This window comes from Chroicocephalus ridibundus, chromosome 8, assembly GCF_963924245.1.
Source record: "Chroicocephalus ridibundus chromosome 8, bChrRid1.1, whole genome shotgun sequence".
Classification (NCBI taxonomy): domain Eukaryota; kingdom Metazoa; phylum Chordata; class Aves; order Charadriiformes; family Laridae; genus Chroicocephalus; species Chroicocephalus ridibundus.
Genome location: NC_086291.1, coordinates 48,725,273 through 48,743,889, shown reverse-complemented (window position 1 = coordinate 48,743,889; position 18,617 = coordinate 48,725,273). Strand labels below are relative to the sequence as shown.

Sequence of the window (18,617 nt, the reverse complement as noted above, 5' to 3'; positions counted from 1 at the left end):
CCTTCACCTAAAGTACTTTGTGTCTTCTCTTTTCCCTCACTTTAACCATTTAAGTAGATCACAAATTCATCAAGCTGAAGTAGTTAAAAGAATATGTCTCTCTCCTTCCACTCAGAAACAGGGATAGTTTTTGAAGAGAGAACATCACTTCACTGCTGACACCCACTACAGGACAAAGATTATTTTTATTAATTTCTCATTTATTTGCAATTATCAAAATGCTGTCATTACACTTTTTTTTTTAAAGCAAACTGTTTATACTAATTCCAGCAAAAAAAATAAAACTTTGTAAGCTCCCAGATCTATCCCTTCTCTCTCCCATTCCTCATTCTTAATTACTTGCACCTTCTCCCTTCTGAAAATTTGTAGGTTGATGGCAAAAGTGCTTCTAATACCACACATCCTCAAGCCATATGAGTGTTATCTCTCTCTTTTTTTTTTTTTTTTTTTTTTTTACATAGCTTGTTTTTTCATATGTTCTCCTAGTGCTCTGGGTCACGACCACATGCCAATTGCGATGTGCTATGGCTGGTACGGATGACGGAAGTTTTCTCTCCTCAGTTTCCAAATCATGTTACACTTTTCCCCACTCTCTGTTCCTTAAAACTTTTCTCTGGATTTTCCCAGTAGCTGTCTTTGGCAGACCCAGAACAAACTCCACCTGAAAGGCAAAAATGCTCACTTTTAGTCTAATACGTTCTGATTAATCTCCCGGGTGCAAGGAAAGACACACTTTTATTATGGATGAGGTAAAAAGATGGGAAGCTGCACAGCTTAGGGCTGGGATGGTGAAATTCCTTACTACACACCTTAGCGGACCGCACAGGCAGTACTTGCAGGGACAAGTACCACAATTCTGAAGAGATATGTGCTTCAGCTGTCAGGACAGGGAGTTACTGGTGTCTCTCCTAGTCATAAGGGATAAATTCCAGCTCCTCTGATGCCAGCAGGAATTTTCCCTTTGCTTTGGCCGAGAGTCTGAACAGAGCTCAAGGGAGGAACAGGTAAGAGCTGAATGCCTTTGCCCATGTGAGTCGCTGTGAAAACCCTAGTATTTCATGAAAAGAAGACTGGACCCTGATAAATATTAAGCTACGTTACCATCTCCTCCCTTTCTAGGACCCTTTGAGTCCTTCTAGCACATACAGTGAACATAACGCTACAGCTGCAACAGACCCTGTAATTTATTTTTATTTTATTTTATTTAACTCTTGTTGGAGTGTTTGTCAAAATGCAGTTGAAAAGAACCTGAAGCAGGACAAAAACTGTTCAATTTTTGATACAATTAGAAGACCTGTTTTTTTGGAGTGTCCTTACCTTCCTTGGATACTTGTAAGGTGCAGTCACCTTCTTGACATGTTGCTGAAGCTCATGAGTTAATTTTTCGGGATCGTGTGATACAAAAGCAGGAGTTAAAACAATGAAGGCTTTGACTACCTGTGCCACAAAAGTTAAGGGACTCCATTAACCTCCATACTTGGGAATAAAGTGATAAATTTGTTGCCAAAACTTAGTATCAAAATTCAGAAATGTTTTTCCTTTAATTTCCCTTTTCATTAGCTATTTACCACAGAATGCAATGTTACAAAGGACATATTCTGCAGCATAGGATTTTTTGTGGTTTTCCACTTTTTTTTTTTCTGCTTAACTTTATACACTACTAAACTTTCAAAAAGTTGTATAACAGAAAAAAGGACAGTTGAAAATCTCACCCCGGGGCTCAAACAACTGTTGCAAAGTTGAAAAATATAAAAAGAAAATTAAACACTCTGGATATCACTGCTACCATGTGCTTACTTACAAAAAGAGAAATAGTCTGAATTCTATTTCTTAGACAAAAAGATGCCAGAATAAATCTGAAGAGCCAGACTCTTTTTTCCACATCAAACCCTGCAAACAGGGAAGTAATTCTGAAGTGCCAAGATCTGGAATGATCCAAGATATGGTTTTAAATTTTTTTAAACCATTTTAATTTCAAAAATCTGCACCACACTTAATTCCAAGGAAGCCTAGTACATATATGGAACTTGATGCTTAGAATAAAGTGCATTTTTTTGTATCTTTTTTTTTTCCTTTTTACCTCCCCTCGAATTGGATCAGGACTGCTGACAACAGCTGACTCCAGGACTGCAGGGTGTTGTATTAATGCACTTTCGACTTCAAATGGGCCAATACGATACCTAGGACAAAATGTAGCTATGACAGCTGGAGCAAGCTAGCCATTCAATTGGTCTTTCCAGACTGAATTTCAACAGACAAATGAGCAAAGCTAAAAAGCAATTGACTTACCCAGAAGAATTAATTATATCGTCAGCTCTTCCAACAAACGAGACATATCCTTCTTCATCCATAACCCCTCTGTCCCCAGTGACATAAAAATTTCCACACACGGAGGCAGCAGTTTTCTCTGGATTATCCTGCCAACGATCAAACATTTCAAAAACTGTATCTGATTGGTAGGGAAATGTAATGCATTTACCTTGCAGTGGTGCTAAAAATGATCAAGACAATTTTTAAAGTTGTTCTCAAAATGAGTATGTTCAATCATATTTTATGCCTTCAATTAAAAAAAAACCCAGAGCCGCATTAATTAGCAATTTTGTGCCGGAAATATGTGAAAGGTGGAAAAGAGCATTTTTGTATATATGGATTCATGTTCTAGGGAAGAAAGGGTGTGCTCTATCAAAATGCTCATCCATCACAGCAAATTACTAAAATGTATAACCCACTCCCTTCAGAAAAACAATTTATCATTGCAGGGGGTCGCCACAATAACCTCCTGTCAATGGAAACTTTTCATCGCTAACCTTCAAGACTAAAACACAAATGAGGTGACCTACAGGAAAAACTTCATTATCTACATTGATCTATAGGGTCTAGATAACACAGGAAAAACACCTTGAAAACAGAAGACATAATGAAAAATTGTAGTAGTCGTACTGAACCAAAAGAAGTTTTTTAACCACATAGTGAGCAACTACTTTGTACCAGTTGTTGTTTGGGGATGCCACAAATATCAAAATATTATGGATATTTAGAAAACAATTAAACACAAGATAGGTTCCCCAAAGCTTTTTCAACATGATGGTTCAACTGCAGTGGAGAGTATCTTTATATTTGCCTGATTCTAGTGTTTTCTTAAGCATGTACTACAACTCAGCAGCACCACAGATGGAATACTAGCTTAGATGGACCTTTGGCCTGAACCAAAATGCCCGTTCTTCTGACACATTTTTTTAAGCCTGTTCTGCTTTCAGCTGGAAGAATGTTCCCATTTGAATAGTAATGTTATATTATGTATGCCACTACGTAATCTAACAAAGCCATACGATCATCTGTGCTTGAGGGTTTTGTCCTGTAGCTTGTTTTTGTGCTCTTGATCTTGTGCACATCGTCTATGTGACAGGCAACTGTACAGAGGGTTTCTCTGACACCAGCAATAAATGCATGCTGCAATGTGTAATTTTTAAAGATTTAAAAGATAAATTAGTGGGTACCTCTGAAAGTGGTATGAGGGAATACTTTGGGAAGTGCTCTTTGGAAAGCCTCCTTGAAGTCATGGCATATTATGGCAGCCTTTATGGGCGTCCTTCATTAATCCGTAACAACAGATAGGAGGTGAATGGAAGGGAAGGAGTGATGTACTGAACATAAAGCCCATGCTAACTCCCAGGTACAGGTCTGGAACAAGTTACACCCTACCCGTCAGCCTGATCTTAAGCTTCTCAGCATGCACAGACAGGCCAACTCAAACTTACCAAGTACTCGGTGAACAGACAGAATGGTCGCATAGGTTGAATTCGGATGGCAATGTTGCCTTCTTCTCCCGCAGGCAGAATAGCCCCATGGTCATCTATGATCTGCAGAAAGGATGTATCACCATTGCTTTGATTAGCTCAGTGAAATATCTGTGTTATAGCACGGTGAAGAACAGAGAGGGACACAGACAGTAGTACAGAGAACAGTCCATTACTCCTGTACCCACAACTGTAGCTGAGCTCAGATGTAACATATCAACATACCTGCACATCATAAGGGGGAACAGCTTTTCCCAAAGAGCCAGGTTTAATTTTCATTCCTTTCATAGTGGCACATATTGTTACCTGCAAAGTAGATTATTTTTTTTAGTTTGTGCAATATCTTGTAGACTTTATTATTGGCTTGCATTAGGCACGACACTTCTTCATGACTTTGTCACGACAAGGATTGAATCAGGACTAAAGCACTGTGGTTCTCCAGCACATCAGAGAGGGGGTGAGAGGCATTTTAGGTCAGTCCTGTGGAATAAGGTTGCTTGTGCACATTCTGAGCCAGTGGGTTCTTCTGCAAACACTTGAATTTTTAAGACAGCAGATGTGAAATTATTACAGATCTTATTTCAAAAATGGGACAATTAATTTGGGACCATGTAAAGGGTAAGAGAGAATGCTTGAAATCTGACTCTCAATAGCTTTGTTAATGTTCATTTACAGAGAAGTCTGGGATTTAATATTTTTCATTAAAACCTCGGACACGCCAAATTGATACCCAGAGCAAATGATTTTATTTTTTTTATTTTTGCCTTTTAAGTAAAGATGATGAAGGGACCTACTACAAGTTATTTAATCTCTGGCATTTTGCAGGAGCCTGAACTCTATAGTCATAGTATTTCCTATAAACATCAAAATATGCACCTAGTTGACTTTGAAACTATATAATCATAATTATATATAGCCTCTTTTTAAAAAAGTTCATTTAAATGATTCTTACCTCTTCCATTGATTTATCAAGCACATTGTGGTTCTGGTATCGTTACCTTTGAAAGGGCATACTGCAAGAATGAATGCAAACATACCGTTTCAGTCTGGCCATAACCTTCATAGATATCCAGCCCTGTCTGGATTTTCCACTTTGCCATCACTTCAGGATTGAGTGGTTCCCCTCCAGACAAACAGTGTTTCAGGCTCATGAACTTGTAGCTTGAGAGGAACAGCAAATGAAACAATTTTCTTAACTTCTGAAAAACGCAGTGAATGGTCTCAACAGAGCAGCCTCCCTCAACTTCCAAAGTACGCCTAAAACTTCACAAGCTATTTGGGAAATTACAATAATTATCCTGTTACACAGTCCTGGACTGGACTCCTAGATTGCTCCTGTTACCACTGAGGATAATGTGGTTTATCTCTGTGTCACTGGAAGTAAGTATTTTTTTCTGGAAAAAGACTGAGCAAAGGTGTTTTCTTGGAAATCTGAACAAGCACATCAGATGTTCGTGGAAAGTTATGTGCTGACATGCAAGATGAAATAAGAAACTGAGAATTTTCTAGAGCAAAAGGAAGGCTGAAAAGGAACACGGAGTCTGAGCTCTCTGCTAAGCTAGGGTTGGCTTTTGTCAGGATGAAAGACCTAGGTGAGAAAAATAAGTACCTTACCGAACGTGTAAAAACTCCTTACAAATTACACTGACTACTTCTCATAAACTGAGTGGTTTACAGTGTAACAAACTGGTGGGAACAGCTGCCAAATAACTCAGCATGTGAAAGTCCTCTAATTGCTCATTTCATTCTCAAGTATATGGGAACCACTCCACTGTACTCCAGTAATCCCTGATCCAGTGCTGCCTGAAACCTTGACTTAAATTTAACTGCGAACCATATGTTCAGAGGAAGTAGCAACTTAAAAAACCCCTCACTTGTTTCCTCTGTGCTGTCTTTTCAAAGACCCATTCCTGAAGTCTGAATGGCCTAAGGTGTGGCTAGTTATTCTCATATTTCAGAACATAGCTTTGTTTTCTGAGAGCAAATTTCACTAATTAGATTTCCTTTAAATAAAAAAAATAGGTAACATAAGGAACTAAACAGCCAGAGCTGTCACAGCGTTATATCCCAGTCATCCTCTGCCACCCCTGCAACAGACAGATGTGCAGTACCTGCTCAGATCATGTTGGACCAGCATGCGGTAGGCAGTGGGAGCAGTGCAAAAGGTAGTGATGGGGTACCTTGAGAGAGTCTAGAAAAATAAAAAGCTATTTTGCTGAAAAGAAAATGTAATGGTGGGTCTGACCTTGTAAATGTACAAGTGATTAACAACTTTCATGCTCATATGTCTGCAAAATGAAAATCATAAAAATGCAACATACATTCAACACAGAGAATGACTATGGATTAGTGACTATGAACCCTGACTGCAAAGTGGCTGTACCAGTCAGTCCCACTGCTGTGGAAAATACAGTCCTTTCTGTCCAACAAAAGTCACTCATCTAAATGAATGACCACTGAGAGTAGTAGTTCCAGTTAAGATTGTTTTCTGCTTCCCAAAGTGACAGTGTCCCAGGCTCAAGATTAAGTGACAATAGTGAATTAGACCAAAGCTTTTCTGATTTTATTCTTGGGAAAGTCTGGGTGTCCTCTCCACACAAGAGGCCAATGTTGAGGAGAATAAGCCAACTGACTAGTTTTGTAAAATAGCAGAGAGGAGGAATAGGCATTCTGGCAACTCACTGAAACTTCAGGACAACAGGACCCCGATTCAGGTCTATGCCATACTCTGATTTACTGGCTCATGCTCACCCTGAGCCCAAAGTAGTTGGATGTCCATACCTGAGTGAGGCTAAGTATGGGACAAGACAGCAGTGATCCTGAGTTCTTTTTATCCTGCACCTTTCGTCACATCTTTACACTGTAGCCATGTCACATGGCCTAGCCAGGAGGGAAAACACTTGTTCCTCTAGCTGACTGGACACCAAAGGGAGGGGTGATTGCTTGGGATATGGGAAGTACTATGCCTGCTGCTACAGAACAGTGGGTACCCATGCACTGGAGCCCAGCTTGTTTGCTTTATTTATGCAAAATGGAAATAAACCTCACAGTATAAAATGCTACACTTACCTCTGCAATAACTGTTGGTTTAAACTGTGGCATATTGTGTACAAAGACACAAGATCCACAGATCCATGGTGCAAAAACACTGCTCCAAGCTGATTTTACCCATCCAGTATCAGCAGTATTCCACATTATATCTGAAGGAGTCAAGTTCATCCAGTACCTGATGACAAAGGAGAGATGAAAGAAGTACTTCATAGAATGCGAGAGACTCAGGCACAGGTCACAGCATAATTAAAGGAAAGCGCAGGAGGCTTCCATTAGAAGATGGTTTAACATTTCTAGTGTTTGCTTGTCTCCTGAACACTGCAAAACATCCTTGGCTTGAGTTGCAGTATCTGAATCTAGATCAAAAACCAAACAGATCATTTGGAATAGGCTTTCCCCACCTTGTGGATTAGAGACATCAGCTAAACCACATCTTATTTCCCTAGGAAACCAGTCAAATTACTTCTATGTCTCTACACCAACTTCCAACTCAGAATGCCTTCGCAAACGTATCCTTTGATTTTCATAAAATTTCTCACTCCTTGGGAAGCATAAATAAAAGATGTTTAATGAAAGCAAATCAGTACCAAGCCACAGATTCAAACCGAACTGTAACTTTCAAGGTATAACACTATGGTCCAAAGTTGCTTTGGCTCTCAAGGAAGGTTTACATAATACTTAAGCACTCAACTTGATCAGGTTTTGCTATAAGGAGGCTATCCTTATTGCTACTCCGCAGTCGGTCCTCCGAGCGACGGAACACTGTCTTTAATGATCTCAACTGAGTCTTCAAGAAGCTTTTAATAATGAGAGTTTCACTGTGAGAGGGAAAAGGTGAGGAAGAAGCAAGATCCTATACTCATGAAATGCCTACATTTACTGGAGTTTTTTTAGTTGTATTTTCAATTTAATTGTGATCATATTACTTAATTGGGACACTGGGAGCAACTGCAAAGTATACCTGCCACTGGTTGCAAATCCAATGCCATAACTGCTGTGGGACTGCACCACCATTTTTGGAGAGCCTGTACTTCCACTAGTAAAATAAATCAGCATTGGGTCTTGACTCCTTGTCTTGACACATTTATGGTCCGCAGATGTCACCCTTCAGAAGAAATAGTACATGTTGGTTACTACATGTAATTTTTCACAACAGAATCGGTGTTTTTTAAGGTTTAGGTGATAAACAGGAAAAAGGCCCAAAACGATACGATCTCACTAAATACATAGTTGCATCAGATACCACAGGTAAGAATTAGAGAGCACATTTTGCTAGTCACAAGTGTGCTCTGTATGTCATAACTTTCAAGATGTGAGCACCTACAGCACATTTCAGTGACTTTGTCTACAACTGTTTGGCAAGGGCACTCAAGGCGCTTGTTATGGGACAGCAGGTAGATGCAAAACCAGCTTCTTCCTCAACACATACTGTCTCCCAATCTGAAGTCAATGGGGGCCATATTCAGATATTATGCCAGATAAGGTAGTCTTAGACACATATTATACCATTTATGTTCAAGAGACTGATGAACAATTCAGATTGCCCGGGTTATCAAGACAGTCAACGGAAGAAATAACTGATGCCATATTAGCTGAGCACCAAGAGCTGCCAATGGGTATCTTCTCAGTGAGTTCAAGAGGCATTAGGCTGTGCTCTAGAAGACAAGCATAAACCAACAGCAAGATTAGTGCTCTGTGTGCTTGCTTGTCTTGTGATCACAGTGGAAGCAGAGAGCTCTTAAAAGCTGGCAGGCTGCTGAGCAAGGAGAAACTGAAAAGACCTGAATACAGCTCCCAAAAAGTGTGTTGGAGGGCTTTGTACTTAATGCAGTGATTACAGCGAGTTGGCAGAGGGATGCAAAAATGTAACTCATTTGTATTTTGGAAATTAATCCCAAAACTCAGCAATGTCACCTGACTGATATAGCTTTCTTCACCTCACAGGGATGATGGTAAAACAGCTGGATACTCACGCAAATAGTTCTTTGAGGTTCAGCCACCCATCTCTGCTCCCTTTGGCTACAATTAGTTTGCTTTTCAGAAACTGGCAGTCAGGCATGACAGATTCCACTGCGGGTGCCAGTGTATCGTTGGTAATGATGCACTTGGCCTTTGAAGCCTGAAGTCGGTATAAGATGTCTTTGGCTGTTAATTGGGATGTTCCTGGAATAAAGACAATTCCTGGAAAAAAGCAACAAGCAATTTAGAAAATTGACCATTTCTCTTTATTATGTTCACAGGACATGACCCCAGCCACAGAAAAGCTGAGCTACTTGCCGAAAACTTATTCTTTGAGAAACAGAATTTGGGTATAACTCATGTTTGAAGGCAGAGCTTGGGTGAATTTGTGGCCTAGGAATGACCTGGGATCATCTGGCTCTGAAAGACCTCCAAACCCTGCAACACTGAAGTTGAGTGTTGTGTCTTCCATATTAAAGGTATCTAGATAATGAGTAAGACCTAGATTTAAAGTGTTTTTGAGCACTCCTTCATGATTTGTAGCTCATGAAAGAAGCTTTGAGGTTATCAACCTTTAAGTACAGGAATAAGGCCAGCATTTAGATTATATTTATGTTTGGAATAAAGCCATTATTCATTTCAATATGGAATTAATACCTCTGATATGGGATAGATAGATAAATAGATTGAGGTCAGGTCGCTTACATACATTGCTCAGTCAACATCCCTCAAGCTTGGATTCCTTTTGTAATGTGAACAAAATCCAAGTTTGGATATTCAGCACAATGTGACTGAAATCACAGTTTTGGGGTGGGGTGGGGAGGAGGATCAATTTAGTGCATTTCTATACCTCCTTTTTCCAAAGATTTCAATAGACTTGACCTACAGATTGATTTTAATCTTGCACTTTCAGAGCTGCCTAACAAATTTTACAATTGGGAAACTGAGACGCTGACATACTGAATGATATTTCCATGTCATAGTCCAGAAAATCTTGTATGTAATAGAACTGGATTCCCTGAGTCTTAGCACAATTTACAACCTGCAAGAGTCACAGAGCTTAGAAGTGGGACAAAAATATTTGATCATGTCCCTGCTGATGCTGATTTTTTCCACCATAGATGTTTAGCAGTCTAAAAATGTAATGCGTCAAATTCTTCCTAGGAATTTACAATCTGTAACAGCAGAGCAAAAAAATATTGTACTGAATTATTAACTAGTCTAGTCATATAATTTACTGCATTAAAACTCTCCAAACTGATAATGTATCTGGTCAAATTTAGCCTTAGATTGTAACCATTCAACCTTCACTGGTTTCAGCTGAGGATGCTGTATAACTGGACCATGTCTGTTCAGCACTTAGTACAATGTCACTTTGGTCCCTGTGTGGGTGCTGCCAATTCTCCTTCTACACAAAAGCTGAAGTGTATAGGGCATAGAAGCATATTCCTCCTTACATTTTTTTTCAAATTAATTTTGCATATTTTTAATATCTTCTATTTATTTTCTTTCTGCATCTAAAAGATCAGTAACGTTACTCACCTGTTCGCATACAGGCTACACTGAGTAGCCACCATTCAGGAACACGAGGCAGAACTGCTATAACTCTGTCTCCTCTCTGCAAACCACATGCCTCAGAAAGTATATTAGCTGCTTTCCTAGATAGAAATCCTAACTCTTCAAAGCTCCACTTCACCTCTTCTCCTTCATCATTTACCCACCAAAAAGCTGGATTTGCTGGTCGTCTTCCATTCTAGAACACAACAGAAAATATCAAAATAAGAAGACAATCCTTAGAAGGTTTAATTTCAATCCAAAATAACTCCAGACTAAGCAAATCATCCCTGGCAACTAGTCTCTTAAAGTGATACCTATATTTCTGACAAAGAAAATAAAATAGTGCATTCTACTTTGCAGCTAATATTATCTGTTATCCATCAGGAAAATTGATTTGTATCATCTGAGATTTATTCCAATGTCTATGAAGCAGAAGAAAAAATACTACCTTTTCCAGTTGCGACCACTCATCTAAGACATCACCTGCAAAATTGAAATATTCTGGCAGTTCCTTTTCATACTGGTTTATAGAGTCATAATATGAAATAATCTGAGATGTAAAAAGCCTGTTGCATCCATGGAATAATCTGCAAGACGTCCTGAGAATCCACGAACACTGAGGAATCCATGATTTAATAAATGGTCTCATGATAAATGACGTTTTATCAGACAGTGGGGAAAAAATCAGATGTACGTCTACAGGAATCAGTCACCTGGAATGAAAGAAAATACATTTAAAAACAGCCAGGTCTTGAATGCTGTCCAGTTTGTGGTGTTGGATAAATTAATGCAAACCAGCTTGAAAAAATAGGCTGTTCTTGTGCCTCCCTGTTTTTCCCCATTATTTTATGTGATTCTTAATTTAAGTGTTCCTCCTTTTCTGGCAAAGAAATTCTGCACCGTTTTTTCATTATAATCTTTGTCGTCTGCTTTGTCAGCTGATGAATGAATCTCATATCGCCTCTCTAAACTTTCAATTGCCAGTCCTTTTCTAAATATCTATCTCTCAATTCCTGTAAATTTTATATTTTACTTTGCCTGCTTACAGAAATAAAATGCCACTAGTTAGAAAGTGTGTTGAGGACTCTTTTTTTATCCCCCTGATTTAAAGCAGTCTCTGTAATTATGCTATGTCTTAAATATACACTAGATGGCGATTCACACTGAACTTACACACCAATAAAACTGATGACTCTCTGATTAATTTCCTTGTGAGTTCTGTTTTCACTGTGGGCATGGAATAAACACTAAGCAAGCAAAGGTGAAATGCCAAAGATTTCCATTTGCCTTGCACGTCAGCTGAAGTGCGCAACTTTGAAAAAAGATACATGTGGTAAAACAAACTTGCAAAGCAAATTCCAGCACTTCCAGTTTCTCCTAGTCTTTCCTACACAACGTACAAGTAGATGTGGAAGAGCCAGAATGGATGATACTGCAGTTATTTAAAGCCCAGCCCTGAAAGTCAAGAAAACTGGATCTTTGCTCGTAGATGGAAAATCTTCTGATGAACTTGTTTTGAGTGTAATCAAGTCTTCAAGAATCTACCCACCACGTTAAATCTAAGGGAATTTTTCCCTCAATTAAACGGAGCCAGCTTTGTTTTAAATCTTTCTGTACCATGACCTTCTCTTTGTTTAATAGCCAGGAGTACGTACCTATCTCACAGGAATACTACGCAGTGACTTTCACCTTTGCATTATGTATCACAAGTGTACGTGTAGTGACAGCTTAAAGTGTTCAATGCCAATAAATACCAGCAACTGACACCACTCTAAAATCACTGTATTTCTGAGGCAAAACAGAGAAATGCAAACAGAAGGTGCTCACATGTGAGGCATATATCAATGGCTCTCGACCACACAACAATTTCCAGGGCGTGAGTGGTAATAAAGCAGAAGGCCCAAGAATTGTATTGATCCTGCATTCAACGTTTCCTGCTGACTGGGCTGTGACTTCTGCAGAAGGCAGATTTTCCATAGCTCTCAAACTGTAAAGCACAAAATGAAAGAGCCAGAACTAGTTAGCACTGATGAAGCAGCGTGCAAAAATGTGCCCTAATGGGCTCTATGCCTAAGAGAAAACATTGTACTCCATCAGTTTCACTTTTCTGTTCAGTTCTGCTAAATCCCACTCCTCATTGCAATTCCTCATTGCAAATCTGTCCTGGCAGGACTGACTGCTGTATGATCCTCCTCTTACTCCAGTTTCCTTCCAGGATGTAGAGGTTAGAAGCCCTTTCCAAAATGGTGCCTATTCCCTGGAAGGAGGTTTCCAGGAGGGATGTCAGTTGACTGCTATTTGTTTCAGTGGCAGATGGGGAAAACCAGCTCTCTAAGCAAATGGTTTTGTCATCCTACCTGTGCTCTAGGAGCCTTAGGCTGTGTTCTGAGCTTACAACACAGCCTGTTCAGATCAAACAGGCCTTGTTAGTTTTTCCCTGTTCTTCTGAAAGATGCTTCTTAACCCTCCTAGGATGTTACCTGAAAGACATCTTTGGAAAACAGCCTGTTACGAAGAGAAAAAGACCAGAAAGTCAAAGAGGAGACTCTTATCTTTCTGTCCCTTTTTTTGTTTTCTTTAGTACCTGATTGCTGCATCTGTATTTAGGTGTGATCTTATCTTGCAACCAGTCTGAATACACAGCTCCCTCTGATTTCATTAGGCACCCTGTACAAGTGCTAATAGGACACGTCTCAAGGTGCATTACAATCCAAAGACTCTGAGACTGATAGGAAAGAGTTCACTTGAAAACCAGCCCACACTCTCACTCAGTCATGAAAATAACATAAATTGAAGCAATCTGCCACCTAAGATCCTTCACCCCCAAGAAAATGGAGGCTACCACATCAACCACCATTATGAACATTCCTTCCTTTTAGCAGTACCCTCCTGATGCCAGATTTTTCATCCTTTAGTCTAAGGGCGTGAAGGAGTGAAGCAGCACTTACCACTTCTCAAGAGGAAGGAAGAGTCATTATTGGAGGCAATTTCTTTAACTATCAGTTTGCTTCTACTAATCTGGACCCACCTGTCCTCAAGTCAGCTGTTGCCTGTGCCAACAAAACAACCACCAGAAGGCCTGGTCTCCTCCAGAGATGCCAAAGGTTTGGGTGTACAGTTCACAAATTTCGGCACCATTTAAGGGTCAAAGACATTTCTGCTACAATTACAGACTGGCAGATATTTACAGAAATAACCATTTCTTAGTAAATGGCAACTTCTAAATCTTTTTGCAAGATATTTCTTAACATGTTCTGCAAAGACTATCTAGGGACACCTCATAGTTCACACACACAGCTGAAAGCTATCCTAAGGATGAAACAGTACATTTGGTACCTTCAGTTTACCGTACAGATATTAGCTGCATGAAATTGTGCTACCACTGAAAATCAATGGCAAAAATCTTCTGGTTTAACTCAAAAGTGTTACCTTACTTGAGCCACAATTTGGCAATTAAGCAGAGATGGACGCCTCACAGACAAGGCACTGAAGAAATACAGATGTTAAAATTACATATGCAAAGCAATGAGAGTTTTTCCCTGACTTCAGCATGCTTTGAATCAGATGCATAGTAAGTAGCTCTGTAGGTGCAAAAGACAACCAAACATTAAGCTGAGGAGTAGCCCTCAAATACTTTCCCAGGTACCTCACTTACTGTGAGCTCTGCGTTGGGTAACAGTGACAAGAGCAGGCTGCCTAATTAGAGAAGTGCACTATAAACTGACTGGTGCTTCCGCAGGCGTTTCCTCCTGTGCTCTCTCACCCTCTCCCCAGGGTTCTGATTATTTACAGAAACAGTAAATTCACCTTCCCCACAGATACTTTTTTTCTAAGCGCTGTTAAAGATGGGGAAGTAATTAACTACATTGATCTTCCCATGGAAAGATGCCGTTGGTTCCACTGGTGGTAGACTCTGTTATCAACCTTATCAGCCTCTTAGTTTGGCTGATACAACAGCAGCCATTTAGGCAGCAGAACCTGCTTCTTAGTGCTCCTTTGCTTCTTTCTTTCTCAGTAACTGCATAAAGGCAGGGCAAGATGAAGACATACCAGTTTTTCTTTCTGCCATTATTGTTTCTCACAGGATTCCCAGCAGCAGACAGCATAAGCCCAAATGAAACAAAGCCAAAGAAAGCCAAACTCCCCCAAATAAAAAAGGAGAACAACGTACTCTTGCTGAAAAAGAGCAACTTTGACAGAGCGTTGAAGGAAACTAAGTACCTGCTGGTGGAGTTCTGTGAGTATCAATTTCTGCTGTCTCTTACTCTGATGGCTCTGCAGAGCATGACTGATGGTGGGGCGCTCAGGTATGCCTGTTTTACTGTGGCTTTGTCCTCCAACAGTCCTTGTTCATTTTGTTTTTCTCTGTGTATCTATTTCTGACCATGACTACTGCAGTTTATTCCTTTTTGGTATGGTTAAATACCATTCTGCTATGTAAAACAGATACTAATAGTAAGATGGGTCCTTACACGTACAGTGTTGAGTTGGCATTCTTTGCTTCCACTGCCTCATTTTGCCTAATGTGTTTCACAGCAGTGATGGGTGAAACTCTAGGTATCAAAAAAAGAATCAGAGAGGGCTTTTCTTTATTTTACATTTTCATCAGTGCTTTGCATGAGGTTTTTGCCAGACCGTGTCTCTCCTCTGTGAGTGTTTGGGCTTCAGGGAATGGCTTTTTACAACGTTTTGGTGTCTGTAATTGCATTATATAGGACTGCGAGACTCTCCCTGAAATCAGCACTTGGTTAGGTGGAGGCTGGTTTGTGGTTTTTCTATTAGGTTCACGTTCATTCCTCATGGGGAGGAAACTAGTGGAACCTTTTGAGTAGCTAACCGTTAGAAGGTCTGGCCATCTGAGCATTACAGAAAGTTAATCACAAAAGTAAAAGACAAACGGTATATTCTTGTGATGTTACCCATCTAAAAGTTCAGACGCTGCAAAATTTCCCACTCCACAAACATGGAGCTGTATTTCCTAGCAGCTTGCCAGTAGCAGAAACTTTTCAATCTGCGTAAGACAGCAGAAGCTTTATCTCTGTTGATTGGGCTTGAGCCTGCTTCACTGTGCCATACTCACTGAGCTCAGTGCACACATCCACTTAGCCTTAACTTATACAAACACCTTGCAAACTAGCTCTCCTTTGGAGGCAGGCATTAAAGACAGACACAAGCTGAAAACCCCAATATATTCTATATTTGGAAGGGATATTTGAAATTAAGGCAATATCCTAACTTTGCAGAAGCGCATGTAGTTTATTCTTTTGCCTCACTACAAAACATGGATGATGATAAGTACTAGTAGTAGTGTAGGTCAATTTGAAATGAAAACGCTTGTACTTTTCCAACAACAAAACCTAAAATACACTAACAGAATAATGAAACTAAAAATATGTTTGGATCATACCAAATATTTCATTAATCTTGAAACAATGTTAAGAAACTTTGAATATTTTTAAAACTTTCAGAACAATCACCTTAGAAATTTCTTTAAAACTTAGTGTTTAAGACTTTTAAACACTTTTGAAAGTGTTGAAATTCAGCAAGACTTTATTTTTTAAATTGTAGAGTCTAAAGCTATTTGCCAAATTCAGTCTACTGTTGTGAACTGTTTTGATCTCTCTCAAGAGGCATTATTTTCGTACAAAACCATTTACCAGAAAAACCTTAGTCAAGCTCTATTCTGAGCTTTGTAAGAGCTGATTCAAAGCACAGAAACATCCAGGTCAGAGAAGAGTTTGCAGACAAACCACCTTAGTACTGGCAGAGCTGGTCAACAATGAGATATTGCAACACACTTCAGGATTTTAACTTAATATCGAATGGTAAGCAGGCACATGAAAAGTTTCATAAAGAAATGAGAGACAAAGAAAAAAATTGTTCAGAATACAGTAGCCCAAGGATTTGGGCACTTGGCCACATTCCAAGGATGTGGAAGACCTAAATCAGGATTTCTTCCCCCTACTTCAGAGCAGAGTGTTGGACTCTCTCTCTGATATCCCCCCACCCTCACAACAGGCGTTCCTCAGAAGGGAAGGAGAAACACACCACACCTTCCAAAAAAGTCAGAGACGAAACACTGCTCCCCAATCACACCGTGCTCCAGTGATCCTCACCACCTCCTGGTTTGGATTCAAGGTCACCATGTCTACCTGAAGGGCTTACTGAGAACTCATGGATTGCCTTTCCCCCCCAAACCATAAAGGAATCTACAGCCCCTACAGAGAATTATGAAATCACTCACAAGAGCTCCACAGCCCAGATACCTTATCTGGAAATCACTGACCTCAATCTCAATGGCTCCCTTTTAAGACATGCTACTAAAAGCCTCTGGGGCAGTGCAAAACCATCCTGCAGGGAGGCACTTCCCCGGGGATGTAGGAAACCTGAGTCCACAATGCTGAACCAGATGGTTCATTTCCTGTAATCATTTGCATTACCACAGCATGGAGAGGCCATAAAGCCCTAATATTTTATGTCCTACTCCTTAAAACATGCTATCTAAATAAACAATCTATGTGAACATGGAACTATTGAGAGAATTTAGATAATGAGAGACAAAGGAATATTCCTCAGATCACACAGGAAATCTGTGGGGGTGCCAGGAATCAGCTTCAGAAACCCAGAACGAGTGCAAGACCTGAGACCTTTCTCTTCTTGACCCCATTCTCAACCATGGAGACATAGAGAATGGGGAGGAGAAAGTGGGTTTTATTCTGTTGCTGTACCAACATTGGGAAAAGTTTGATTCAGCGTTCTAAGATCTGCCTTAGGCCTATCTATTATGAGAAAACCCCAACGCTTTCCCTGTTGCATACCATTATCTACTTACCAGTCCCACAATATTTATCAGGAGAGGCCTGCTTTTGTGTCTTCTGCCCAGCAACTCCCAAGTCCTCCTAATGTCCTTCAGTCCCACCCTCACCATGTCCCAGGTCTGCCTTCTTTCAGGCAAGGTTTACTATAAAAACATAGGCTGACTTTCTGCCAAGCAGTATCAGGCCATCCTTGGGAGCTGAGCAAAGTACACAGGGCAAGTACCCAGCATGGAAACAAAGTAATGACCCAGAAATCCCACAGGCTTTCTGCCCTCATTCCAACAGTGTGGTGCAACAAAAAAGTAACTGAAGGGGCAGCATAATGAAGGTGAGGAAGGACATAGGAACAGAGGTTCCAGCTCCTCTTTGGTTTTTGGGAAAGGCACCGAGAACAATGTCTGAAAACACTGTTGAGCAGCTCACTGCAATGTGCCTCCTCTCCCGTGGATGCAAGCCCTGCTGCCTGCCCAGCTGAATTACGTGTGCTCTGCATGCCCTAGGATCTCAATGCTCATGTGAAAGGGCTCTTCTGCTGCAGCCCATGGCACCTCCACATCCACGTTAAACTGATCTAAATATCACTCAAACCCCTATGAGCACAGGGTATATAGAGCACGTGCCACTAGAAGAAGGTAGATGTTACACCAGGGTTGCCTACATGGACGAGTTTTACAGTTTACACTACACGTTAGCTGAATATAAGCCCCTGTGTTGACTTTCATTGCAGAATACTGTTGCTTTGGCGGGGGGGGGGGGGGAACCAAAGAAAATAATCCCAAGCACCCTGACAAAAATACTCACCACAGGGAGGATAAACTTGGTACGCTTATAAGCACAAGCACTACAAGCACTGCTGCACACTACCACAAACTGCAACCAGCTGAAGTCATGTATTAGCTTACTCTAGTTTTCCCAAGGAAAGCAACTGCTTCAACACAGTAAACTGCCTGAACACAGAAAAAAAGCATCTCCTATTTAATTTCTCTTCAAAAGCCTTTCATAAACCTTTCCAACTTTCTGTTGTCAGAATGGTTTTCAAAGGACACTGCAACTATTTCATATCTCTCTGTGCAAGAATAGCCCTCAGATCCCCCAAACAGTACGGTGAAGACCATTCACGTTTAGGGCTTTCCCAGGCCAGAGAGGCAGAAACAGCCCACAACATGCTCCAGCCCAGGGGTAAAATATAGTCCATCATCCCACATCAGCAACTGACCATCTTGTGACTGAGACATCTTAAATGTACCCAAGTACACTGTTTCTGCAAAGAAGCAGGTACCGAAGTGCTCTTTATTTTCACTGGCAATATAATGGGTTTAAACACAGCAGACAAATTATGGTCAGGATAAAGACCACCATTTAACTGGAAGGCTAATGATGCACTGGAGGAACATGTCTTGGGTAACTCTGGTATCTCCATTCATGGCATTATTTA

General features: G+C 40.3%; 2 protein-coding genes across 4 annotated transcripts in view; one reads left to right on the top strand and one right to left on the bottom strand.

Moving 5' to 3' along the window:
* Positions 1-63: 63 nt before the first annotated feature.
* LOC134519514 (acyl-coenzyme A synthetase ACSM3, mitochondrial-like) lies at positions 64-17,316 on the bottom strand. 3 transcript variants are annotated; one of them, XM_063343814.1, is made up of 15 exons: positions 17,197-17,283; positions 12,192-12,351; positions 10,813-11,077; positions 10,350-10,560; positions 8,822-9,029; positions 7,810-7,953; positions 6,867-7,023; positions 5,909-5,988; positions 4,835-4,958; positions 4,023-4,103; positions 3,759-3,860; positions 2,290-2,417; positions 2,081-2,180; positions 1,318-1,437; positions 64-661 (listed from the first exon to the last, which is right to left on the bottom strand). In XM_063343814.1, exons 3-15 carry the CDS (start codon positions 11,011-11,013, stop codon positions 575-577), a joined length of 1,743 nt encoding a protein of 580 aa, XP_063199884.1. In that variant the 5' UTR covers positions 11,014-11,077; positions 12,192-12,351; positions 17,197-17,283; the 3' UTR covers positions 64-574. The 3 variants fall into 3 exon arrangements, 2 of the variants coding, with proteins under 2 accessions (XP_063199884.1, XP_063199883.1); XM_063343813.1 differs by lacking the exon at positions 12,192-12,351 and having other exon boundaries at positions 17,197-17,316; XR_010072244.1 differs by lacking the exons at positions 64-661; positions 1,318-1,437; positions 2,081-2,180; ... (2 more) ...; positions 5,909-5,988; positions 12,192-12,351 and having other exon boundaries at positions 17,197-17,316.
* The window catches only part of PDILT (protein disulfide isomerase like, testis expressed), a 28,124-nt gene continuing 23,825 nt past the window's right edge, over positions 14,319-18,617 (top strand). Inside the window, exon 1 of the mRNA XM_063343820.1 lies at positions 14,319-14,601. Within this exon, the coding sequence (XP_063199890.1) occupies positions 14,403-14,601 (199 nt within the window). The 5' untranslated portion in view covers positions 14,319-14,402. The remainder of the gene's footprint in view (positions 14,602-18,617) is intronic.